We start from the raw sequence: 22,704 nt of genomic DNA, 5'->3' as shown, positions 1-22,704 counted from the left end.
TACTTTGGAGTTTGGGAAGGCCCAAGCCTCCAAGGGGATTGTGGGTAAGGTAGCTCTGGACCCAACCTGGAAGGAGATGCGGGATCCTGAGATGCGCGCTGAGATTGCCTGCCCAGGCACCCGTCACGTATTAGGAACAGCACAAAGGCCAGATTTCCAGGCAGTGAAAGCAGATGAGTGTGGGCTGGCCCTGCAGTCAGAAACCTGAGCTAAAACCCAGTGCTGGACACTCCCTAGCTTTGTGACTGTAGGCAAGTCACTTAACTCTTCTGTTTGCCACAGTTTCTTCATCTGTAAAATGGAGATCAGTACGGTACCTGCCTTCCAGCTTGTCGGGAAGATCCGATGAGATCATATTTGAAAAAATGCTTAGCACAGCACCCGGCACACAGTAGGGGCTCCCCTTCCGGGCCTTTAAATGCCCAACTGGCAAGAGTTAATAGAACTTCTGGGGAAGTGACGTGGACAAATTGGGCATTTTGATGGATGAGGAATGATGGCGACTCCATCCCAGCCATGGCTGTGTTAATGGAGGCAGGACGAGGTAGGAGGGTCGGAGCTTCCCAGCCAGGGACCGATCAGAAGCACGTCCCTGGTTGCTGAGCCCACACCTACCTCTTTTTGTATTGGCTCTTTAAGAACGAGCCTGTGATTGGGGTTTCAGTTCTTTTCCAAAAAACGTTCCATGTGCTTTTCCGTTATTTTCCGTTCTGAGCTCTCTCCCTTGCCGCCGCCGGCTCGGGTTGGCTGCCTGTGCCAGACCCACACTGCCATCGGTTTGCCCTTGCAGCTGCCTTGCCTTGCGCCACATTGGACTTTCTTTGTCTCCACCGAGATGTGGTGCAGAAGGCCCATGGCGGCGTGGCCGGGCCCGGGGCTCGTCTGCAGCTCAGCGGCCGTAGGTCAGCCACTCCGAGACGCCGTCTCCTAAGGCGGGATGAGCCGGCAGGGGTGGACACCTCTGCCCTCCCAGACCAATTCGAGGTCTTTGTGAAGTTCCTACTATGTGCCTGGTACTGAGGGTACAGCTATAAAGAGAAGCAATCTCCTCTTGCAGGGATCTGACCCTCTAATGGGGGAGAGAAGTGGAAAAGTCTGTGACGCAGAAATAGGAAGTGAATAAATGGGACATCTACACACTGGAGTTAATACTAACTAGCAAGTGGTTGGTGGGAAGGCGAGAGCAGCTGAGGCTCCAGCGTGCAGAGAACGGTGCTGAGGCGAGGGGGTCTGCCAGGCGTGCATCCTGGGCTCGGGAGCGTCGGGTGTGAGGGGCCGAGAGGGTCAGAGATGGCACCGCCCGGGCGTGATACTAGGGGTCACTGGGAGAAGCATGTGGGTGGGCCAACATCCCAGAATGAGGAGGGATGTCTTTCTGAACTGTATCCACTCACGGCATAGTTCCGGAAAGAACCAGGCACAAATGGGTTCGAAGTCACTGCACAGTTATTAAGTGATTGCTGTTTATTGTGATTGTCCCCAGTTTTCAAATTAGGAAATTTGAGGGTGAAAAGTGACTGGACTTGTCTAGAGTCTCCCTGCTTGTAAACAACCCATCTGGGGGTCGAACCCAGGTCTTCTGACCGCCCACTGCCGCCCCTGGAGTGGCGGCTCAGACAGGAGTCCTAGCAGAGGCTTTTGCAGCCGGGGTGGGCGGATTCTGCTTTATTTGGGCGGCCTGGCCCAGCACGCCTGCAGCCAGATGGCCTGTGGTACAACTTATATACTTTGTATTCTCATTCTTAAAAAAGTTCTCCCTCCCCGAAGGTCATCTCTCCTTCCCTCGCTGGGCCTCCCCCTTAACAAAGAGAACTAAGGCCGGCCCTCGCAGGACCGCAGCTCTCCTTGGCCAGTCTGACATTAGCCCTCGTGGCCTCGGTGGGAGCCCGTCTCTGTCCTCGTGGTGACCGGGGAACATGCCCGTCTTCTTTCAGCTGCAGCAGCAGCAGCAGCTGCGAATCGCCCAGCTGCAGCTCCAGCACCAGCAGCAGCAGGCCATGCAGCCCCAGCCGCCGCCCCAGCAACCGCCGTCACAGGCCCCGCCGGCCTCCCAAGCCATGCAGCAGCAGCTCCAGCAGCTGCACCATCCGCAGCAGCACCAGCCGCCGCCCCAGCAGCCGCAGCAGGTGGCTCAGCAGCAGCAGCCCCAGCTCCCGCCGCAGGCGCCTCCCCAGCAGCCGCTGGTGCCCCAAGCGCAGTCGATCCCTGGGCAGATGATGCTCACCCCACAGCAGCTCAAAGTGATGCAGGTGAGGCTGTGGGGGCCCCGGGAATCCTCAGGGGGGAGGCGCGTCTTGCCACGTCCGTGGGTAGTGGGCTTCGCGTTGGCTGCCGACCAAGTGCTTGCCCGGGCGCCCTCGGCTCTCACAGAGCCAGCATCCCAGGAGCCTTCCCTCTCTCTGGATCACGGCACCCATGGTGCCGGGCTCCATCGGCCTGGGAAGCCAGCGAGCGCCCTTTCCCTCTCTTCCTCCAGGTCCGAGCCCAGATGGTTGTGCAGCAGGCCCAGCAAGCCCAGCAGCAGCAGCAGCAACAGCAACAACAGCAGCAGCAGCAGCAGCAGGTGGCCGCAGCCCAGGCAGCCCAGGTCGCTCAGATGGCTGCCGCCGCAGCCGCTGCCGCCGCCGCCGCAGGAGGACAGGTAAGAGATGGTGGGCCTGGAAGTTTGGCTTTTTGCTCGGGGAGCTTTCTTGTCTTAGTCATAGGAGAGACTGGCTCGTTCTGGGCTCTATGGGAAGCAGGATTCTTGTGTTTGTGTGTGCCCTCTGTCCCAAACCACAGAGAGCTGGGACATATCCCACCTCCTCCTGCGTGGTCTCTCTCACCTCTCCACCCAACCTGTGAGATTCTGAGATTGGGGTGTCAGGGCACATGGGTCGTGAAGGACAAAGCTGAGGGTAGGGATGGCTGAAGAGGGGATGGCTTGGGGACTGACAGCATTTCTGCACCTCTTAGCCACCAAAGGTCCTTCCCCTCACGACACCGCCCATTTTCCACGTCTCCCCCTTCCTTCGGAAATGCAAAGCAAGCTTTGGGGGCTAGCAGAGAGGCCCTGAGCAGGGAAGCTGGCGGCCCATTGAGAGGACTGTTCATGGGAAGGGCTCAGAGGCCGTCCTCACGAAGCCACCCTGCGGGGACCTGAGGCCAGGCTACCTCCCACTGGAAGGCTGGGATCGGCCTCACTGAGAGGTCATCGAGGGCTGGTGACGGACCTTTCATTCGTTCAGGAAGTCCCCATTGGGATGTGCCAATTTTTAGCTGTGTAAAACCCTTTGTCATTGTATTGGCTTTGTTGGGGGCAAGGGGGCTCCCCGGCTCAGCTGAGCAGTATGGGTTTGTACCTGCCATCATTCTCTGTAGAGGGTGGAAACTCTGGAGAAGTCTACTTGAAACAAGGATACTTCCGAGGTATTAACTCAGTGAGTTAATGATAAAATGATTCTCTAGTTCCCATATATACTCAGTACTCGGCATGGTGATGTCATGGTTCTCCAGTTCCCATATTTATTTATTTATTTATTTTTATTTATTTTTTTGGTGGCTTACTCTTTATTCTTTTATTCTTTTTTTTTTTTTTTTTTTTTAATAACTTTTTATTGACAGAGCCCATGCCTGGGTAATTTTTTACAACATTATCCCTTGCACTTACTTCTGTTCCGATTTTTCTCCTCCCTTGCTCCATCCCCTCCCCCCAGAGGGCAAGCAGTCCTATACATGTTAAAATAGGTTACAGTAGATTTTGGATGCAATATATGGGTGCAGAAACGAACAGTTTTCTTGTTGCTCAGGGAGAATTGGATTTAGAAGGTATAAATAACCCGGGAAGAAGAACAAAAATGCAAGCAGTTTACATTCATTTCCCAGTGTTCTTCTTTGGGTGTAGCTGCTTCTGTCCAACCTTGGTCAATTGAAACTGAGTTAGATCTTCTCTTTGTCGAAGAAATCCACTTCCATCAGAATACATTCTCATACAGTATCATTGTTAAGGTGTATAATGATCTCCTGATTCTGCTCATTTCACTCAGCATCAGTTCGTGTAAGTCTCGCCAATCCTCTCTGTATTCATCCTGCTGGTCATTTCTTACAGAACAATAATATTCCATAATATTCATATACCACAATTTATTCAGCCATTCTCCAGTTGATGGGCATCCATTCATTTTCCAGCTTCTGGCCACTACAAACAGGGCTGCCACAAACATTTTGGCACATGTGGGTCCCTTTCCCTTCTTTAGTATCTCTTTGGGGTATAAGCCCAGTAGAAACACTGCTGGATCAAAGGGTAGGCACAGTTTGATAACTTTTTGATCATAGTTCCAAATTGCTCTCCAGAATGGTTGGATGTATTCACAATTCCACCAACAACGTATTAATTAATGTGCCTGTTTTCCCACATCCCCTCCAACAGTCCGCATTATCTTTCCCTGTCACTCTAGCCAGTCTGACAGGTGTGTAGTGGTATCTCAAGAGTTGTCTTAATTTGCATTTCTCTGATTAATAATGACTTGGAGCATCTTTTCATATGGCTAGAAATAGTTTCAATTTCTTCATCTGAGAATTGTCTGTTCATATCCTTTGATCATTTATCAATTGGAGAATGGCTTGATTTCTTATAAATTAGAGTCAATTCTCTATTTTGGAAATGAGGCCTTTATCAGAACCTTTGACTGTAAAAATGTTTTCCCAGTTTATTGTTTCCCTTCTAATCTTGCCTGCATTAGTTTTGTTTGTACAAAAACTTGTCGATTTGATATAATCAAAATTTTCTATTTTGTAGTCAATAATGATCTCTAGTTCTTCTTTGGTCATAAATTCATTCCTCTTCCACAGGTCTGAGAGGTAAACTATCCTATGCTCTTTCAATTTATTTATAATCTCATTCTTTATGCCTAGGTCATGAACCCATTTTTACCTTATCTTGGTGTACGGTGTTAAGTGTGGGTCATTGTCTAGTTTCTGCCATACTAATTTTCCCAGTAGTTTTTGTCAAATAATGCATTCTTATCCCCAAAACTGGGGTCTTTGGGTTTGTCGAACACTAGATAATTAAAGTTATTGTCTGTTTTGTCCTTTGAATCCAACCTATTCCATTGATCAATGAGTCTATTTCTTAGCCAATACCAGATGGTTTTAGTAACTGCTGCTTTATAATATAATTTTAGATCCGGTACAGCTAGGCCACCTTTGTTTGAATTTTTTTTTTCATTAATTCCCTTAAAATTCTTGACCTTTTGTTTTTCCATATGAACTTTGTTGTTATTTTTTCTAGGTCATCAAAATAGTTTTTCAGCGTCTGATTGGTATAGCGCTAAATAAATAGATTAGTTTAGGTAGTATTGCCATCTTTATTATATTTGTTCTCCCAATCCAAGAGCATTTAATAATTTTTCCAGTTGGTTAGATCAGACTTAATTTGTGTGGAAAGTGTTTTGTAGTTTTGCTCATAAAGTTTCTGATTTTCCCTTGGCAGATAGATTCCTAAATATTTCATACTATCAGTAGTTACTTTAAATGGAATTTCTCTTTGTAACTCTGACTGCTGGATTTTCCATATATATTTAGTGCTCAGTGTGGTGATGTCATGGTTCTCCTGCTCTCAGATCAGGGCTGGTCCTGAGGACCTCTGGAAGCCAGTCCGAACACTACAGTTCTCATGCAAGCCATCCCATGGAGCCTCCATAAAAGCCCCAGAGAAGGACCCGTTTTCTTGTCCCCGTGCCCAGTGCCCCTCAGTGCGGGCCAGAAGTAGCACCGGTAGCACCCATAAAGCAACATGGGGGGCCAGGCTTTGGCACCTTGGGACTGCGCCGTCCTGCCCCGGCTCAGCCCCCAGAGGCCCTCTCCTCCCCCGTTCCGTTGCCCTCTCCAGAGCAGCCCTGGCGCACCCCAGGGTCTGGCCACAGCCGGCCTGTTGGCCCTCAGAGCTCCATGCTGGGCCTGCGTCCATGCCTGCTGTTTCCAGCCCAAGATGGAAGGCAGAGAGGGGTGAGCACAGCTGGTGCCGACAGCGTTGTTTACACAAACAGTGCTGCCGGACTGTGCTGAGGAGCCTGGGGCTGTTCCCCGGAGAGAGCTTTTGGCTCGTGCCCTCATTGAGGTTTTGGGGGGGGCTTCTCTGCCAGCTGCCTCTGGGTGCCCTCCTCTGTGACGCCCCACCCTGGAGCAGCCTGGGTAGGGTCTCTTTCCTTGGGGAGGTGGGGAGGAAGCAGGGAGAGTTGAGCACTTGAGCTGGTAGGTTTGTGTCAACAGGTAAATCCTGTTCCTGGCCTGGCCAGGCTCAGGGGGAGCTTCCCTGGTGTGTGGTGTTCCCTCTGAGATCTGTTAAGGCACCACGCGTCAGAGCCCGCAGCCGCCCCTGGAGCCGGCCCAAGCCAACAGAAGCTTCACTGGAGACCACAGTGGGCAGGGGGCTTGCCCTGGGAGCCCAACTGGAGCTGCTCGTGTGGTAGGGCCCTCTCTGCTTCCTCCGTGCAGCTGCAGATCCATGAGCGAGTCCCTTTGTGGCCCCAGCCGGCTGCCCGGGCTGTAGCCCCGGCCCGAGGGGAAGGCGTTCTCCCTGGCGACAGGTTGTGGTGTGGGCACGATTCCTGGCTTTGGGGCTGCCTGTTGTGGCTCCACCCCAGGTGCAAGGAGGCAGCCTGGGGTGAGGGGTGTCAGGGGATCTGCTTGGTTTGGGGGCCATGCTCCCCAGGAACACAGAGTGGCCCCGAGGCTTTGGCGGGGCCCCTTCCCCGGGTCTAGGGAGCTGCTCGCCCAGAGCCCGTGGGCACGGCTCAGTGTCGGGCACTCCCAGTCAGACAAGTTTGTGGCGCCTGAACCTGGAGCCGGGCCCCTGGTGCCTTGCCGGTGGGGAAGGGCCTGTTTCTTAGCATTGAAACACCGTGGCGGCGAGCCTCCCTTTGGAATCAGTGGAGCAAACCTCAGTCTGGCTTTCTGAAATTGGGGAGAACAGTCCTAACGGCGCCTTCCTCACGTGACTCTCCCTGCCAGCACCGTGGGAACGGGGCAGCCCCGGAGCAAGGGCAGCTAGTCGGCCTTGTCTTACCTATGGGTCCAGTGGAGAGAGGCCAGCCTCCTGGCCACTTAGCCTGCGTGACCCAGGGATGGAGCCATCCTTTCAGACTCTGGGGACACGGAAGCGCCTTCTTCCCGTCCGCCTCTTTGAAGGTGCCCACAGCTGGGGCCCACAGGGAGGTCGGTGAGGGGACAGCCCATGTCTGCCCACAATGGGTAAGACTGGCAGGAGCGGGAGACGGCCTCTCACCTGCTCCCTCCCTGGACGGCAGCCATGCCAAGCCTGGAAGTGCCTGATCTCAGTGACAGACAGAGGCCCTGCTGTCCCCGCGCACACGTGCACACACGCATGCACACACATACACACACACACACACACACACACTTGTGTAGTGCATACGTGCACACACACTCCTGTGCATACCCCCTGTGCACACACATGTGCACACAGTGCAATGCACACACCTGCATAGAGTACACCTGTGCAATGCGCAGTGCAGATAAGGCACACACATACATGCACACATGTGCACACACACCCATGCACAATATGCACATACACATTCAGCACACACACCCCATGCATAGCACACACATGCACAATATGCATATAGACACACGAATGCACATGCACACGTCCAGCCATGTGCACACCCCCTGCACAGTACACCCGTGCACACACATATGCACATACACATGCAACACTTACAGTACACACGTGCACACACACCTTGCAGCACACACATGTATAACCCTGCAGTGCACACGTGCACGTGCACGCGCATGCATATATGAAGATCCTGCTGCTGTTCTGCACTCCCCCTCTGGACCTCAGTGTCCCCCTTTGTAAAAAGAGCAGGTTGGTCTCGGTTCCTAAGCTCATTTTTTGGCCGACGCACGTCCCAAGATTTATTTCAAATTCAAGATATTCAGAACTTTTAAAAAGGAAGCTGAAAGAGGAGGACGCCGACTTTCCTCACCTGCAGCTTTCTTCTATGCTGTCAACTCTCCTCATCAGCTGCTTCAAGATCTCGAATCTCTCGGAGAAGCCACGGACCGCCGCTCCCTGGCACGCCCTTCCCCAGGCTGCCCACAGCCCACCCACGGTCCCTGTTTTGCGATTACTCGTGTCTCTCTGTTGTCCTTCTGCCCTCCAAGCTGGTGACCGCAGCCAGGCCCCGAGGGTCTCACCCTCCACCCCGCCTGTGGCCATCGTCGGGCGGCAGCCGCGGCGTTTAGAGTTGTTGCACGGGCTGCTCTGCAGGACAGCAGCCGTCGGATCTGGGCGGGTGTTGACTAGTGTTTTGGAGAGGAAAGGACCGTGGGGGGCCTCCCCTGGTTTGAATGGGGGACCTCATTTCTGGGGGTCAAGCCTTCCCCAGCGGTCAGTCCTCTCAATGTGATCGGTTGCCTGGTTGGATAAGCTATTTTATATACCCGTGTACCCCAGGCCATGTAAAAGTTTCTTGGCAAAAAGCGCTTGTGAGTGAAAACATTTAAGCAGCCCTGTAAAAAGCTATGCAATAAGGACAGCTTGGCAGGCGGGAGTTAGGCCGGGGAAGCCTGTCGGCAGAGGAATAGCCAATGCAGAAGAAGGTGGGTGGGGGCGGCCGCGGACTCCGGTGCCAGCCTGCCCCCGCCTCAGTGCTGGGTGGACATGGTGGTGGAGGGACTTGTAGTTCCCTCCCTCTCCGGGTCTTGCTGTCCCAACAGTGGGCACAGGGGGTTGCTGCTCTGACGATCTGACCAGTGTGAGCCTTGTCTGACCCTTCCCTCTTTCCCCCGGGTGTTCCGGGTACAGCCTCATCTTCCTGAGCTGCCTGCCTTCTCGGGCCCACCTCATCACCTCTCCCTTTTCCAGCCTTTGCCCCCTGCCCACTTTGGGCTTCTGGTGAACAGGGGCCGTCTTTTTCTTGCCTTGTGTCCTTGTTGTTTAACACAGGGCCCGGCAAATAGTTGGTGCAGAATAAATCGTTAACTTGACCGAAGGACCGAGAACAGGAGAATAAAGGCAGAGAGCAGGCTCCTGGGGTGCCGGGTCGTTCCAAAGGATTATGGGTGTGGAGAGCATGGGGGGGCATGTGGAAAATGAGGGGGGCAGAGCCTCTGTGGGCGCCCGCTGTGAGTTCAGGATACTAATGGACAATGAAACATCCTCTCGGGGAGAGAGCCAGTGTGCCCACGGGCAGGGTACTTTCATTGTTGTAGAGGATCCCACGGGAGGAAGCTCCCTCACCCTCTCTGCAGCTTGTGGCTCACAAGTCGAGGCACTTGCCCAGAGTCACCCAGCCAGCGAGGGGCTCCGACGGGGCTGGAGGCCAGACTTTGCTGGTTTGGATGCCGACTTCTGCTCGACTCAGTAAGAACATGCAGAGGAGGGAGAGAGGGAGAGACGTGGAGGGCCCAGTGAAGAGAGGGGATGAAAAGGGCAGAAGAGGAGAGTGACCTGAAGAGAGGAAGGAACGCCTCGGGGCTTAGGGGCTTTCTAGATCCTGCCTGTAGCCTCTGACCCTGGAAAGGAGGCTTCCCCCCCCCCCCCCCAGGGGGTGGGAGGCTGCAGGCCAGCTGTGCGGGCTGGGTGAATGTGACCTCCTGGTGTGAAGACTCCCTCCACTCAGGCAGCTCAGCTTTACCACCCGTTTGTCGTGGATGGCCTTGGAGGGCTGCCAGGATCCTTGTGGACCAAGGAAAACGGGGCCCAGCTCCTCAGTGTCACGGCAGTCCTTGGACTGGAGGCCGCCTGGCTTCCGGTCTGGCCCTCCCGCTCCGCTGCCGTACTGCCTGTTCCAGAATTGTCAGGGGCTGGCAGGTCTCGGGCTCAGAGAGCGCCCAGCCCTCCTGTTGAAGAGGAGGACGCTCGAGCCCCCGGGAGGTGAGCTGCATTTGCCCACAGGCACAGTGTCAGGGACAGCACTTCCACCCAGGCTTTGCTGGTGACAGGCCCGGTCCTAGCGATGGTCTCTGTTGCCGTGGTAGGGCACAGCGGGAAGGGCCGGCAGCAGAGAGGGATGGTGGGTGGTGTGAGGAGTGAAGCAGGGAGCTCCAAGAGGGGAAACGTGGCAAAGGGAAGCTGGTGAGCCCTCAGAACAGGGACTGTGGTAGACTTTGGCTGGCTCTCGCCTGTTTCTTTTTCCTTTGAATCCTTTCTTCCTCTTGCCCATGGCCAGGCAACAGAAAGCACCCAGCATCCATCAGAGCGGTTCACTCGTCTCCTAGATGCACCTGCAGGTCAGAGGCGAGTGGGGCAAATGACAGCATTGACCCTCTAACTCTGGCACTCAAGGCTGTGGACACATGGGGGGCCGTTGGGTGTGACGAGGTACAGACTAGAGACTGAGGGGGGTTGCTTTAACCGTCACAGAGCCATTTAGTGCATTAAGACTTTTACATGGCACTTTCCTGACAATAGTCTCGTTAGGCCGATAGTACAAGCAGTATTATGCCCATTTTACAGATGAGGAAACTGTGACTGAGAAAGGTCTTGTGTGGTCACACAGATGGTTAAGTGTCAGGTCTCCCCACTACAATCCCCACATTCCTTTGTCTTAACCATGTCATAGAGGAGGCTATTGGGCGCTTTAGTCAGGGATTGAGGTAATTTAGCATAATGTGACTAATAACAGATTTTTACTTCACCTGAATTTCTCTCTGGGAATCTTCCAGATTAGATTAGAGAAACATTTGAGAACGTTTCTAGACATTAGGAAAATGTCTTACAAAAACATTACTGATGACAGTGATTCCTTGGAAAGAGGAGAAAGGGGAGGGAGGGGAGAAATGCCCAGAAAAAAGCAATCAACAAATTGAAAAAAGCAGACGCTAGATGCAGTGTTCTATGCCCACGAACTTCCCGCTTCTTCAGAAGAAGTGGAGTGCTAGGAAAAGACATCTTGGTTGTCTTCTTCAGGGCCCCCTTGTTCTTGAAACAAGCGATGGAAACTGTACCCCCAGCAAATCCGCAGGCTGCAAAAACAACCCATTAGAATGAATAGATTTCTAGAAAGTAGTAACAATTTCGGAGACAGTAGTAGAAGAAGGTCCCATTCAAAATAAATAGGAAATGCGTAGAAATCTCCTAAGACGCACTTATTATTTGTATAGGTTCAATAAAAAGCAACTCAATAGGAGAAATAGTCAGTGTTCATGACTGGGTCTTGTCAATACCATAGAAATGACAGAACTACCAAAGTTAATGTGCAGACTTAATGCTTTCCCGTTCACCTTATCAAAGGGATGCCTTTCTGCAGCAGACACAAGAATGCAAATTTGACTTGGAGAGGAACCAGAGATGTAGAGGATCCAGGAAAAGGGACTTCAGAAGGGACAAGTGAAGAGGAATAGTTTTTTTCAGACCTCAAGCCATATTTTTTTTTATTTTTTTTATAACGTTTTGTTGACGGAGCCCATGCCTGGGTAATTTTTTTTTTTAATTTTTTATTTAATAGCCTTTTATTTACAGGATATATACATGGGTAACTTTACAGCATTAACAATTGCCATACCTCTTGTTCCAATTTTTCACCTCTTACCCCCTCCCCCACCCCCTCCCCTAGATGGCAGGATGACCAGTAGATGTTAAATATATTAAAATATAAATTAGATACACAATAAAGTATACCTGACCAAAACGTTATTTTGCTGTAGAAAAAGAATCAGACTCTGAAATATTGTACAATTAGCTTGTGAAGGAAATCAAAAATGCAGGTGTGCATAAATATAGGGATTGGGAATTCAATGTAATGGTTTTTAGTCATCTCCCAGAGTTCTTTTTCTGGGCATAGATAGTTCAGTTCATTACTGCTCCATTAGAAATGATTTGGTTGATCTCGTTGCTGAGGATGGCCTGGTCCATCAGAACTGGTCATCATATAGTATTGTTGTTGAAGTATATAATGATCTCCTGGTCCTGCTCATTTCACTCAGCATCAGTCCGTGTAAGTCTCTCCAGGCCTTTCTGAAATTATCCTGTTGGTCATTTCTTACAGAACAGTAATATTCCATAATATTCATATACCACAATTTATTCAGCCATTCTCCAACTGATGGACATCCATTCAGTTTCTTGGGTAATTTTTTACAACATTATCCCTTGCACTCACTTCTGACTTTTTCCCTCCCTCCCTCCATCGCCTCCCCCAGATGGCAAGCAGTCCTGTACATGTTAAGTAGGTTACAGTATATCCTAGATACAATCTATGTGTGCAGAACCAAACAGTTCTCTTGTTGCACGAGAATTGGATTCAGAAGGTAAAAATAACCCGGGAAGAAAAACAAAAATGCAAGCAATATACATTCATTTCCCAGTGTTCTTTCTTTGGGTGTAGCTGCTTCTGTCCATCCTTGATCAACTGGAACCGAGTTAGATCTTCTCTCTGTCGAAGAAATCCACTTCTATTAGAATACATCCTCATACAGTATCGTTGTTGAGATATATAATGATCTCCTGATTCTGCTCATTTCACTCAGCATCAGTCCGTGTAAGTCTCTCCAGGCCTTTCTGAAATCATCCTGTTGGTCATTTCTTGCAGAACAATAATATTCCATAATACTCATATACCACAGTTCATTCAGCCATTCTCCAACTGATGGACAGCCATTCAGTTTCCAGTTTCTAGCCACTACAAAAAGGGCTGCCACAAACATTCGTGCACATACAGGTCCCTTTCCCTTCTTTATGATCTCTTTGGGATATAAGCCCAGTAGTAACACTGCTGGATCAAAGGGTATGCACAGTTTGATAACTTTTTGAGCATAGTTCCAAACTACTCTCCAGAATGGTTGGATCCGTTCACAACTCCACCAACAATGCATCAGTGTCCCAGTTTTCCCGCATCCCCTCCCAACGATCATCATTATTTTTTCCTGTCATCTTAGCCAATCTGACAGGTGTGTAGTGGTATCTTAGAGTTGTCTTAATTTGCATTTCTCTGATTAATAATGACTTGGAGCATCTTTTCATATGACTAGAAATAGTTTCAATTTCTTCATCTGAGAATTGTCCGTTCATATCCTTTGACCATTTTTCAGTTGGAGAATGGCTCAAGCCATATTTTAAAGCAGCAATCAGAACTGTATAGTACGATTAATAAATTGAAAAAGACAGCGATGGGACAGGGGAAGAATCAGCAAAAATTGAACCAGTAAACCAGGATTTGGTTCTCTTAAAGTGTTAGGTGTGACGTGCTCGTTGAATTGGATTTCCTTTGGCTGGTGTGGGAGGCAGGTCGGCCTTGTTCTAGTTGGCCCCCGAGAGTAGAATTGGGCCTTGGAGGAAGTTGCAGGGAGGCAGCTTAAGCTGCCCAGAAGATCTGGGATAAGCAGGAGGACTGGGATAAGAGGTGTTTGGGTCAGGCGTGCATCAGACTGAATCCTGGGCTTCCAGGAGAACCTTGGAGAGACTCAAACCTGGAACCCGTAGAGCCCAAAGCTGGATGTTCAGACTCCGAGCCTGCTCTTCCTATAAAAGGGATGCCGGGCCTTCCGGAGCCTCCACCGGATCCTTTCATCAGGGGTGGGCGGGGGGATCCGGGCAGCACGGCTTATTGAAGAGAGCCCAGACTTGGGGTTAGAATCCAGGGCACAAATCATGATGCTCCCCAGAGCGGGACAAGTCGTCCTCCTCTGAGCTCGTTTCTGTCATTCTGGAAGGCAGGGGTCCCCCAGGGGTGGGGTCTCTACCCTGGAGGGGAGGCTTGGACTTTGCTGGGCTCGGGGCTGGCTCTCAGAGTCCCCAGGGTGCTTGTCCTGGGGGACAGAGGTTTCCAGCCACAAAAATAAGGAACATAAAACGGTTGTCACGGCCAAGGCACTTGCTCGCTTTGTGGCCAGCCTTAGGCAGCAGATGGACAAGGGCCTCACGGACTGTCCCGATTGGGTCCGGTGTTCGCGGCCCACACGGGCCGGGGGAAATAGCAACTGGTGCAGTGCTGGTTCTTTTTCAGGTCTCTGCTGTTCTAAACGATAACCCTGGGCAAAAGCAGTCGATCAGAGCCCTTGAGCTTTTACAAAGCAGCAAAGGAGTCGCCGTGTGCTTGTTGCCTGTGGGCTCCCCCAGAGAGGGCCAGACGGGGACTGCGCAGGGTGGGGGGGGGGGGAGCTGCGCAGGGAGGGGGTCATGGTCCTCAGCACCGGGCCTTGGGGGGCAGGGGGATGGAAGCCTTCTGAGGCATCCTTGGGCTGGCTTAGATAGAGACAGGCCTTTGCCAGGCGCCTTCCAGAAGACAGAAGAGCTGGCGGGTGACCTCCGTGGCCCCGGACTTTGCCAGTGTAGGGTGCCACACAGCCTGCTGGCTCCCTGTGAGGGAACATGCTTTAAAAAGCCCTTGTCCTGCCGTCCCAGCACCTTGGAATTACTGAAGAGAGGGTCAGGGTCCCTCTCTCCGTGGCCACCTCCTCCTGGCCCCGCCCCGGCCGGGTCCTCTGCTGGGGGTCTGACGGAGACGCCTGGGCTGGCGGGGGAGGGCGCAGTGGGGCTGGCGTTGAGGTGGGCGGATGTCTGTGACGTGCTATCAGCCGGGGCCAGGAAGCCACAGAAGGAGACCTCGGGAATGGAGGAGGGCCCCCTGCGGGGAACGTGGCAGGTCTGCCCTGCTCCCATTCCCTGGTGGTGGTGAGGGGGAGGCAGCCTCTTCAGGGAGGCCATCGAGTAAGTCTCTAATAAGTTCTTAGGACATACAGAGCAGGACCCCGCCAGTGGCGGGGCCCTACTCATTTCTCATCCTCAGTTTCCTCATCTGCACATAGGGACAATAATAGCGCTCCCCCGTACCCCCGGGTCCTTGTGAGATTAGAGATAAGGGCAAAGTGCTTGGCAGACCTACGTGGGCACCACACAGGCTGGCACAGGTTAAGCGCATCCCAGGGGTGCCAGCTGAGGACCCTAGTCAAGTGAGGGGGGGGGGGGCTGAGGTGCCAGGTGAGGTGGATGGGGAACAGTGGCACCCCATGGGGCAGGGCCCGGGGAGGGACTGGGTGACCTCTGATAAGGTGAGCAGTGGGGCGCCATGAGCCGACCGCAGGTGGGCGCCTCCCCCCTCCTCCCGCGGAGGCCTGGAGATCACTGACTCCCAGCGGCAGCGGGGCGCGTGTGAGCCGGAGACAGGCTGGGGAGACGGCAGGCCGGCCCACCTGCTCTCTTTTCCTTTCAGGTCAATCAGACCAGCATGACCATGATGTCCTCCCCGTCCCCTGTCCAGCAAGCCCAGACTCCCCAGGCCATGCCGCCGCCCCCACAGCCATCTCCCCAGCCCGGCCAGCCTTCCTCTCAGCCCAACTCAAACGTCAGGTAGGCTCCCCACGTGGGCTCCCCGGCCTCTTCAGCTCCCCCGGCCGGCCTTCCTGAGGGGAGAAGCCCGGCCCGGCCGCCCGCCCGGGCTCCCCTCACGTGGAGGCACAATGTCCTCTTGCCTTTGTGCAGCTCGGGCCCGGCTCCGTCTCCCAGCAGCTTCCTGCCCAGCCCCTCTCCACAGCCATCGCAGAGCCCGGCCTCCGCCCGGACTCCACAGACCTTCAGTGTTCCATCCCCTGGGCCGCTCAACACCCCCGGTGAGTCCTCTCTGTCTGGGAAGCGGAGGCTGGCTTGTCCCTGGGAAGTTAAAAAGGCTGCTCTCGGAGTCCTTCTCCGTTGGGCGGGCCGCACTGTCAGCTGCAATGTGTGGGTTCTCCTGTTCGGTTTTGGGGTGTCATGGGGGCAAGGCCTCAAGTCATTGGCCTCTGAGCTTATTCCAGCCAGGAATCAGGAGCCCAGAGATGGGCAGGAGGCCCTGACCGGTGGTCCCCATGCTGTGTGCCCTGGGAAGAGGGCCCTGCTGGGGGTCCCAGAGTCTCTGCTGGCTGCCCTACCCCTGACCTAGGGCCCCCAAACCACGTCCCAGAGCACGAGGGGGTGAGCTGCTGTCCGGAGCTCCCACAGCCGAGCCTCTCTGACCCCCCTCAGCCCCATCTACGCCATCCTGCGCCATCCCGCCCTTGGGCTCCATTTCTCACAAAGACCATCTGCTGAGCCCAGGGTTTCCTGGGCAGATACTAAGCCCCTGAGGTGTGCAGTCACGCGGGCCCCAAATGGGGTGACTAACAACTTGTGGTCGGGCCTTGTAAGGCGCGCCCACTCTCGCGGCGAGGAACAAGATGCCCTCACAGATAAACAGGATGTTCTTCCTCCTCAGACCAGTGCCCCAGAGGAATGCCAAGGGCCGGGGGCTTGGGGCCGGGGGAGGCGAGGGGGAGAGGGAACCTCTGGAAGCTACAGAAGGAACGTCCTTTCTCTACCGTCCCCACACGCAGTGAACCCCAGCTCGGTGCTGAGCCCAGCCAGTTCCAGCCAGGCCGAGGAGCAGCAGTACCTGGAAAAGCTGAAGCAGCTGTCCAAGTACATCGAGCCCCTGCGGCGCATGATCAACAAGATCGACAAGAACGAAGGTGCCCTGGCCTGTCCTATCTGCGGTGGGGGAGGGGAGGGGCCCGGAGGCTCCCGGGGGGCCGTCGCCCTGCTTGGGGAGGCCCGCCTCGGCCCGTCCGCTTGCAGCCTCCGGCCTCCAGGCGGGTCACGGGTCGTCGGGCTTAAGGCGGGCTCATGTGGCTTCTGCTCTTTTTCAGAACGGAAGAAGGATCTCAGTAAGATGAAGAGCCTGTTAGACATTCTCACGGACCCGTCCAAGCGGTGAGCGGTTCCCCAGGCCTCCCCTCCCCCCTGGGCCTGCAGGAAGCATTCAGGGCGCCGTGCTTGGCCCCTTCTGCCCGACTGAGAATGCGGCGGGGCTCCTGGCTAAGGGTTTGATGGGCTTTTTTTCAGCCCAGACCGAGTCAGTGTTTGAGGGTGAGCTCCCATGGGTCTGGGGGGTCTTAACCTTCACGTGTCCTGGACCCCTTAGGGTCCCCCTGGACCCTTGTGAGGTTATCCACGCTTAAAAACTAGAATCCCGTTGGAAGCCAAATATAATGAATTCCAGTTATCAAGGTCTCTGTGGGAGACGACCCATAATGGCCCCTTGAGCACCCAGAGCTCTCGGCACCCCATCAGAAGTGAACAGTCTCGGGAACTCCCCCCTCTGGGATCAGGAGGCGGGAGGCTTCTCTTTGCCCCAGCAGACCGAGACCTGCTGCCATGCAGCTGTTCCCGGCGTCTCCTTCTTGCCTTGTGGCAGATGTGTAGGAACCCGCTGATAGCTGTGCTAGCCCCCTCCCTCACTGTGCACTGGATTCATGCTTGGTGCATATCCAGCTCGATTACTTCCTCCCCTCGGGGCCCATCGTTCTCTCCTTGGGGACTGGTCGACCTTGAGGTTGGGTGGGATACAGGCAGGGATGCGGTTGTCTCCATCCATCGTCCTCAGGGGGACGGTGTGCAGCGATGAGGCTCCGGGATCGGGGGGCTACGTCCAGTGTTCCTAGCTCCATTCCCGTAGCTGGGCTTGGATTCATGGTGGGTTTCTCTTGTCCCAGGTGTCCCCTGAAAACACTCCAGAAATGTGAGATTGCTCTGGAGAAGCTAAAGAATGACATGGCTGTGGTGAGTGGGGAGTGTGGCTGCGACGAGCGGGGCCGGTGGTCTTGAGGGAGGTGGGGGGACCGGGCTTTTCAGGCAGCAGGCAGTGTAGTGTCATATAGGGCCCTACCGCCCTTGTGTTTGTTAATGAAAGGGTTTTTTTCTTTCTTTGTCCCCACCAAGCCTGGAAAAAAGAAAAACAAAACCCGTGTGACAAATGAGCATAGTCATACACTTTTTTTTTTTTGCTGAGGCATTTAGGGCTAAGTGACTTGCCCAGTGTCACACAGCCAGGAAGTGTTAAGTGTCTGAGGTCGGATTAGAACTGAGGTCCTCTTGACTTCATGCTGGTGCTGTATCCACTGCACCACCCAGCGGCCCCATGCACATTTTTAAAAGGTGAAAATGGGATGCTCCGATTTGCATCCAGACGCTTGTTCTCTCCCTGGATGTGGATGGCATTCTCCATCTTGAGGCTCTTGGAATTGTCTTGCATAATCCCATTGCTGAGAAGAGCATGTCATGTTGCTCACCATGTAATCTTGCTGGTCCTGCGTTCAGGGTTCTGCTTCTGCTCACTTCACTCAGGATCAGTTCATGTCTTTCCTGAAATACACATTTCTTCATGAATCATGTTGAGAAAGAAAAATCAGAACCAAAGGGAAAAACCGAGAGAAGAAAAAGAAAGTGAATATTACGTGTTAACGTTCAATCCACAGAGTTCATTTCTTGTAGAACAATAATATTCCATAACATTCATATACTACAACTTATTCAGCCATTCCCCAGCTGATGGGCCTCCACTCAGTTTCCAGTTCTTGCCACTACAAAAAAGGCCGCCACAAACATTTGTTCACATATGGGTCCTTTTCCCTCGTCTGTTATCTTCTGTGTTTGCCCCAGCTGCTATTTGGTTTTGTGCACCCTGTGCACCCTGAGGTGCAGTTTTGTCTTGTTTCTGGGAGAGTCTGGAGAGCTTGGGATTTTCTGACCTAATTGCCGTATTTCCAGAATCTTCCGCCCTTGCTCTCGGTTTTAGAAAAGCTTCATTTATTCCCGTGCTTTTTGCTGTTTTAATGGAATGGCTGTTCTGTTTTGTCAAAAGCTGCTCTTTGTCTACTGAGATAATGATGTGATTTTTGTCGTTTTTATTATTGATGTGTCAGTCGTGCTGATATTGAGGTGGTGACCTCATCAGTGGTTTTCTTGGCAAGGGTATGGAGTGACTTGTCATTTCCCTCCCTGACGCATTTTACATATGAGGAAACTAAGGCAAACAGGGTTAAAGGACTTGCCCAGGGTCACACATCTCGGTGTCTGAGGCCAGATTTGTTTGAGAGCAGTCTTTGTGACTTAAGGCTCTATCACTGTGCCATCTAGCTGTCCCTAAGGATCATGACAGCTTTCCTAATATTGAACCAACCCTTAAATGCTAGTATGAACTGCAGCCTAGTCCTAGATTCTGTAATCTTTGTGATCTCTGATCAAGCAGAACTTGAAACAGGGTGCTAGGTCACTGTAATTGATAGAAACAATGCTTATGTACTTGGTTCACACCTTTGGGAGAATTCACACATTAGCTCACACATTAGAGTTCACACCTCTCCCACCTTACAGTTCACACCTTTAAGAGATCATATATAAGGAGTTCCCATAAGTCAACTAGAGACTTCGGGAGATTAAAAAGTCAGGATTCAGTGGAGGAGATTCACAAGTCACAGCTCCCACAAGCCCACTCTGTCAGAGGAGTCATCAGATCCATTCTATATTCCACCTTTGTGCTGGCTGGAGGCTGAAGCTGGAAGAGGCCAAGGACTAGCAGCAAGAGCTCTCGGAACCAAGGAGAGAGATAGGCCACTAAAAAAGCTAACTGAGCTATTTTGAAGGAGACAATAAAGGATCTGGATTTTAACTCCTGGCTGCATTTGAGGTGATTGTTACATAGAAACTGAAATGAAGGCTGCCTCCAGAAGCTCCCCAAGAAACCTGCTCCCAGAGAACAATTATAATTTAGAGAAGAAAACATTGCAATCTCTCACGGGAAACTTCTTTTCAGTTTTACACCAGTATTCGTTAGGGAAATCGGTCTGAAGTTTTCTGCTTTTTCTTTCTGTGATTTAAGTACCAAAGTCCCATCTGTGTCATGGAAGAAATCTGCTAGGACTTCTTTACCTAATTTGTCAAACAGTTCCCACAATTTGGGGAGGAATTCTTTTTTTTTCAGTGTAGAATTCAGTTGTAAATACATTGAGCCTGGAGCTTTTTCCTTAGGAAGCTCATTTGTTTCAATGGTTTGTTCAGTTTCTTTTTCTAAGATGGAGCCTTTAGGGGCAGCATCAGTCCTGGAGTAAGAAGGAGAAAGAGTTGGATGAACAACATCAGCACAATTGGCCACATTAATAATAAAGACAACAAAAATCACCTAATTATTCAATAGGCACAGAAGAGTTTTTTGACAAAATAGAACAGCCATTCCTATTCCAAATCCAGTCTTAGGCACTAACTAGGTGTGGGATCCTGGGCACATCCCTTAATCCCAGTTGCCAGAGAAAGAGAGATTTAAGTATGCTGTTTCTTTTGATTTTCATCAGGTTTTATTTTTGTAAACATACATCAGTTTCATTTAGATTGTCTCTTTCTTGGTATATTAATTAGACAAGGTAGCTCTTAATAATTGCTTTAAATTTCATCTTCATTGGTGGTACATTTATCCTTTTTATTTTTGAGACTAGTAATTTTGTTTTCTTCTTTTTTAATTAGGCAGTTGTTTGTCTATTTTATTATGGGTTTTCCCCATAAAATCAGCTCCTTCTTTTATTTGTTATGGGACAACTAGGTGGCTCAATGGATAAAGCACCAGATCTGGAATCAGGAGGACCTGAGTTCAAATGTGATCTCAGACAAATCATTGTGTGACTGTGGACAAATCACTTAATCCTGTTTGCCTAAGTTTCCTCATTTATAAAATGAGCTGGAAAAGGAAATGGCAAACCACTTGAGTATCTTTGCCAAAAAAAAACATATATTTTTTTTAACTTTCCATTTTATTAGTCTCTGCTTTGATTTTCAGGAATTCCATTTTGGTGTTTAATTGGGGGGTTTTAATTTATTCTTTTTCTAGTCCTTTTAATTGCACGAGTAGTTCATTGATCTGCTCTTTCTCTTTTATTGATTTAAGCATTTAGAGACATAAATTTGTTGACCTATGTTTGAGTTTCAAAGTTTTCCCACAGTTCTTGTCATTTCTTCAGTAATGCTTAGAAGTTCTGCTTATTTTTCCCTGTCGGGTTATACTTTGTTTTGCTGCATCGATGGTTCTCGGCTTTCCCCCCATTCTGCAGTATCCTGTTCCATGTTCTCTGTTCTTTTATGCTGGTGACTGCCAAGTCCTGTGTGAGCCGATCGCAGCTCCTCTTTCCTTCCAGCGGGGGGCAGTATTTTTCTTGGACCAGAGTCCAAAATGACTGGATTTTGGCCGTGACGTTCCTAAAAAGTTTCCTTTGGAGATTTTTTCAGGAAGTGGCCGGTGGAATTGCCTGGGGTTTGCCCTCTGGAGCTGGGTGTTGTTTGTCAAGTCTTGGGACTCTGTTGTGGGGTTTCTTGTTGCCTCAGGATCTATTGGTTTGTTTGGCCTGTTTCAGATTTGGGGGGTTTGTAGCTTGTGTCCAGCTGTGGATTCCCTTTCTACTTCTTCCGTAGTTCGCTTCATCCCTTGTGACCAGGAAGGGCTGGTGGGGGACACAGCCGGTGACGTGAGATGAGGAGCGGGGGAAGACAGCTCTGGGAAAATGTTTCCGGGTTTCTTTATGGTGGAATATCGGGAAAGGCCAGAGAAGTGGGGGGAGAGGCGGCTGTGCCGAATCCGGATAGTCCTGCAGGGCTGCCGGAAAATTGCCTTGATGCAGTGAGAGCCTGGGAGAGATGATGTCACAGACAGTCATAATGTCCCAGTCGGCAGAGCTTGGGAAGTTTTCTCCAGCTTTGTGTCAGGAAGGACCATGAGCATTCTCTGTCCCCTCCCCAGCCCACCCCTCCTCCGCCTCCTGTGCCACCCACCAAGCAGCAGTACCTGTGCCAGCCCCTCCTGGACGCTGTTCTTGCCAACATCCGCTCCCCAGTCTTCAACCATTCCCTGTACCGCACGTTTGTGCCAGCCATGGAGGCCATCCACGGCCCTCCCATCACGTAGGTACCGGGGAGGCCGAGGGTCCGCATCTCAGTCCCGGACATTGGGGCGAGGCCGGGGGGGCGGCGGGGAGCGGGGGGGCTTCTCCTGGCCAGCAATGGGAACGGACTCCCCCCCAGAGCTCCAGTCATCTCCCCTCGGAAGCGGAAATACGAGGACGACGAAAAGCAGACGATCCCAAATGTGTTACAAGGAGAAGTGGCCCGACTGAACCCCAAGTTCTTGGTGAATCTGAACCCCTCTCATTGCAGTAACAATGGCACTGTGCATCTCATCTGCAAGCTGGGTGAGTCCTCCCCAGGCCCTATTTGTGTCTTCCCTGAGGAGGAAGGAGGGGGAGGGAGAAGAGGTGCCCGGCCCCTCAGCATCGGGCTGAAATCGCAGCGGGCCACACATCTCTTTGGGGGGATCCCTGTCTCTAAATGTCCTCTTCCCTGCCTGGAAGTATTTTCCATTTATTCACCTACTCCCCCCCCCCCCCCACGGGGCCACCCCCCAGGATAGGGCCAGTGTGTGTCACCTTGGTGGCCCTTGGGGCTTTCCCTGCTGCCCAAAGGTGTCCAGGATGCAGGGGCCTGATGGGAGCACCCGGAGAGGTGGGGCTGCCCTCCTGCTGCCCAGGCTAGACGGAGGGTGGTCTTCCTCCCAAGCCCCAGGCTAAGGACCCTCCCAGGCTTCTGAAGGTGGTTAGGGCCAGCCCCCCTATTTCTGGGGAGCCTGGCGCAGAGGGGCACAGGGGGCGGGTGGGGGGATTCATTTTGGATGGGAACGTGCAGGGAGTGCGCGGGATGATGGTTGGTCCGGCGCTCCCAAGGGCCCCAAGCTCCAGTCCGACGTGGTGCCCCAAGACTCCATTTTGGAAGCTTTGAATTCAGGCTGCAGCTTCCTCAGGGATGGAACCAGGGGCGCCCCCAGAGCCCTTTTTTAAAATCAGTGGTTGTTCCCTCCAGACCCCTCCCTCCTTTTCCCACCTCTGGGAACAAACTTTAGTTTTAATGGAAGAAAAGGGAGAACATTTTGT

The 22,704-nt window shown here is 52.2% G+C and overlaps 1 protein-coding gene across 2 annotated transcripts in view; it reads left to right on the top strand.

The window, feature by feature from the left end:
• MED15 (mediator complex subunit 15) overlaps positions 1-22,704 on the top strand; it is a 69,019-nt gene that overhangs the window by 44,769 nt on the left and 1,546 nt on the right. For both annotated transcript variants that reach the window (XM_031949056.1, XM_031949057.1), the window contains 9 exons: positions 1,935-2,249; positions 2,477-2,641; positions 15,162-15,298; positions 15,431-15,558; positions 16,297-16,431; positions 16,609-16,672; positions 17,455-17,521; positions 21,522-21,682; positions 21,803-21,969. In XM_031949056.1, coding sequence (XP_031804916.1) covers positions 1,935-2,249; positions 2,477-2,641; positions 15,162-15,298; positions 15,431-15,558; positions 16,297-16,431; positions 16,609-16,672; positions 17,455-17,521; positions 21,522-21,682; positions 21,803-21,969 — 1,339 coding nt within the window. The remainder of the gene's footprint in view (positions 1-1,934; positions 2,250-2,476; positions 2,642-15,161; positions 15,299-15,430; positions 15,559-16,296; positions 16,432-16,608; positions 16,673-17,454; positions 17,522-21,521; positions 21,683-21,802; positions 21,970-22,704) is intronic.

Source organism: Sarcophilus harrisii, chromosome 1, assembly GCF_902635505.1.
Source record: "Sarcophilus harrisii chromosome 1, mSarHar1.11, whole genome shotgun sequence".
Taxonomy (NCBI): domain Eukaryota; kingdom Metazoa; phylum Chordata; class Mammalia; order Dasyuromorphia; family Dasyuridae; genus Sarcophilus; species Sarcophilus harrisii.
The sequence above is the reverse complement of the archived record's forward strand: the minus strand, read 5'-3'. Positions and strand labels throughout refer to the sequence as shown.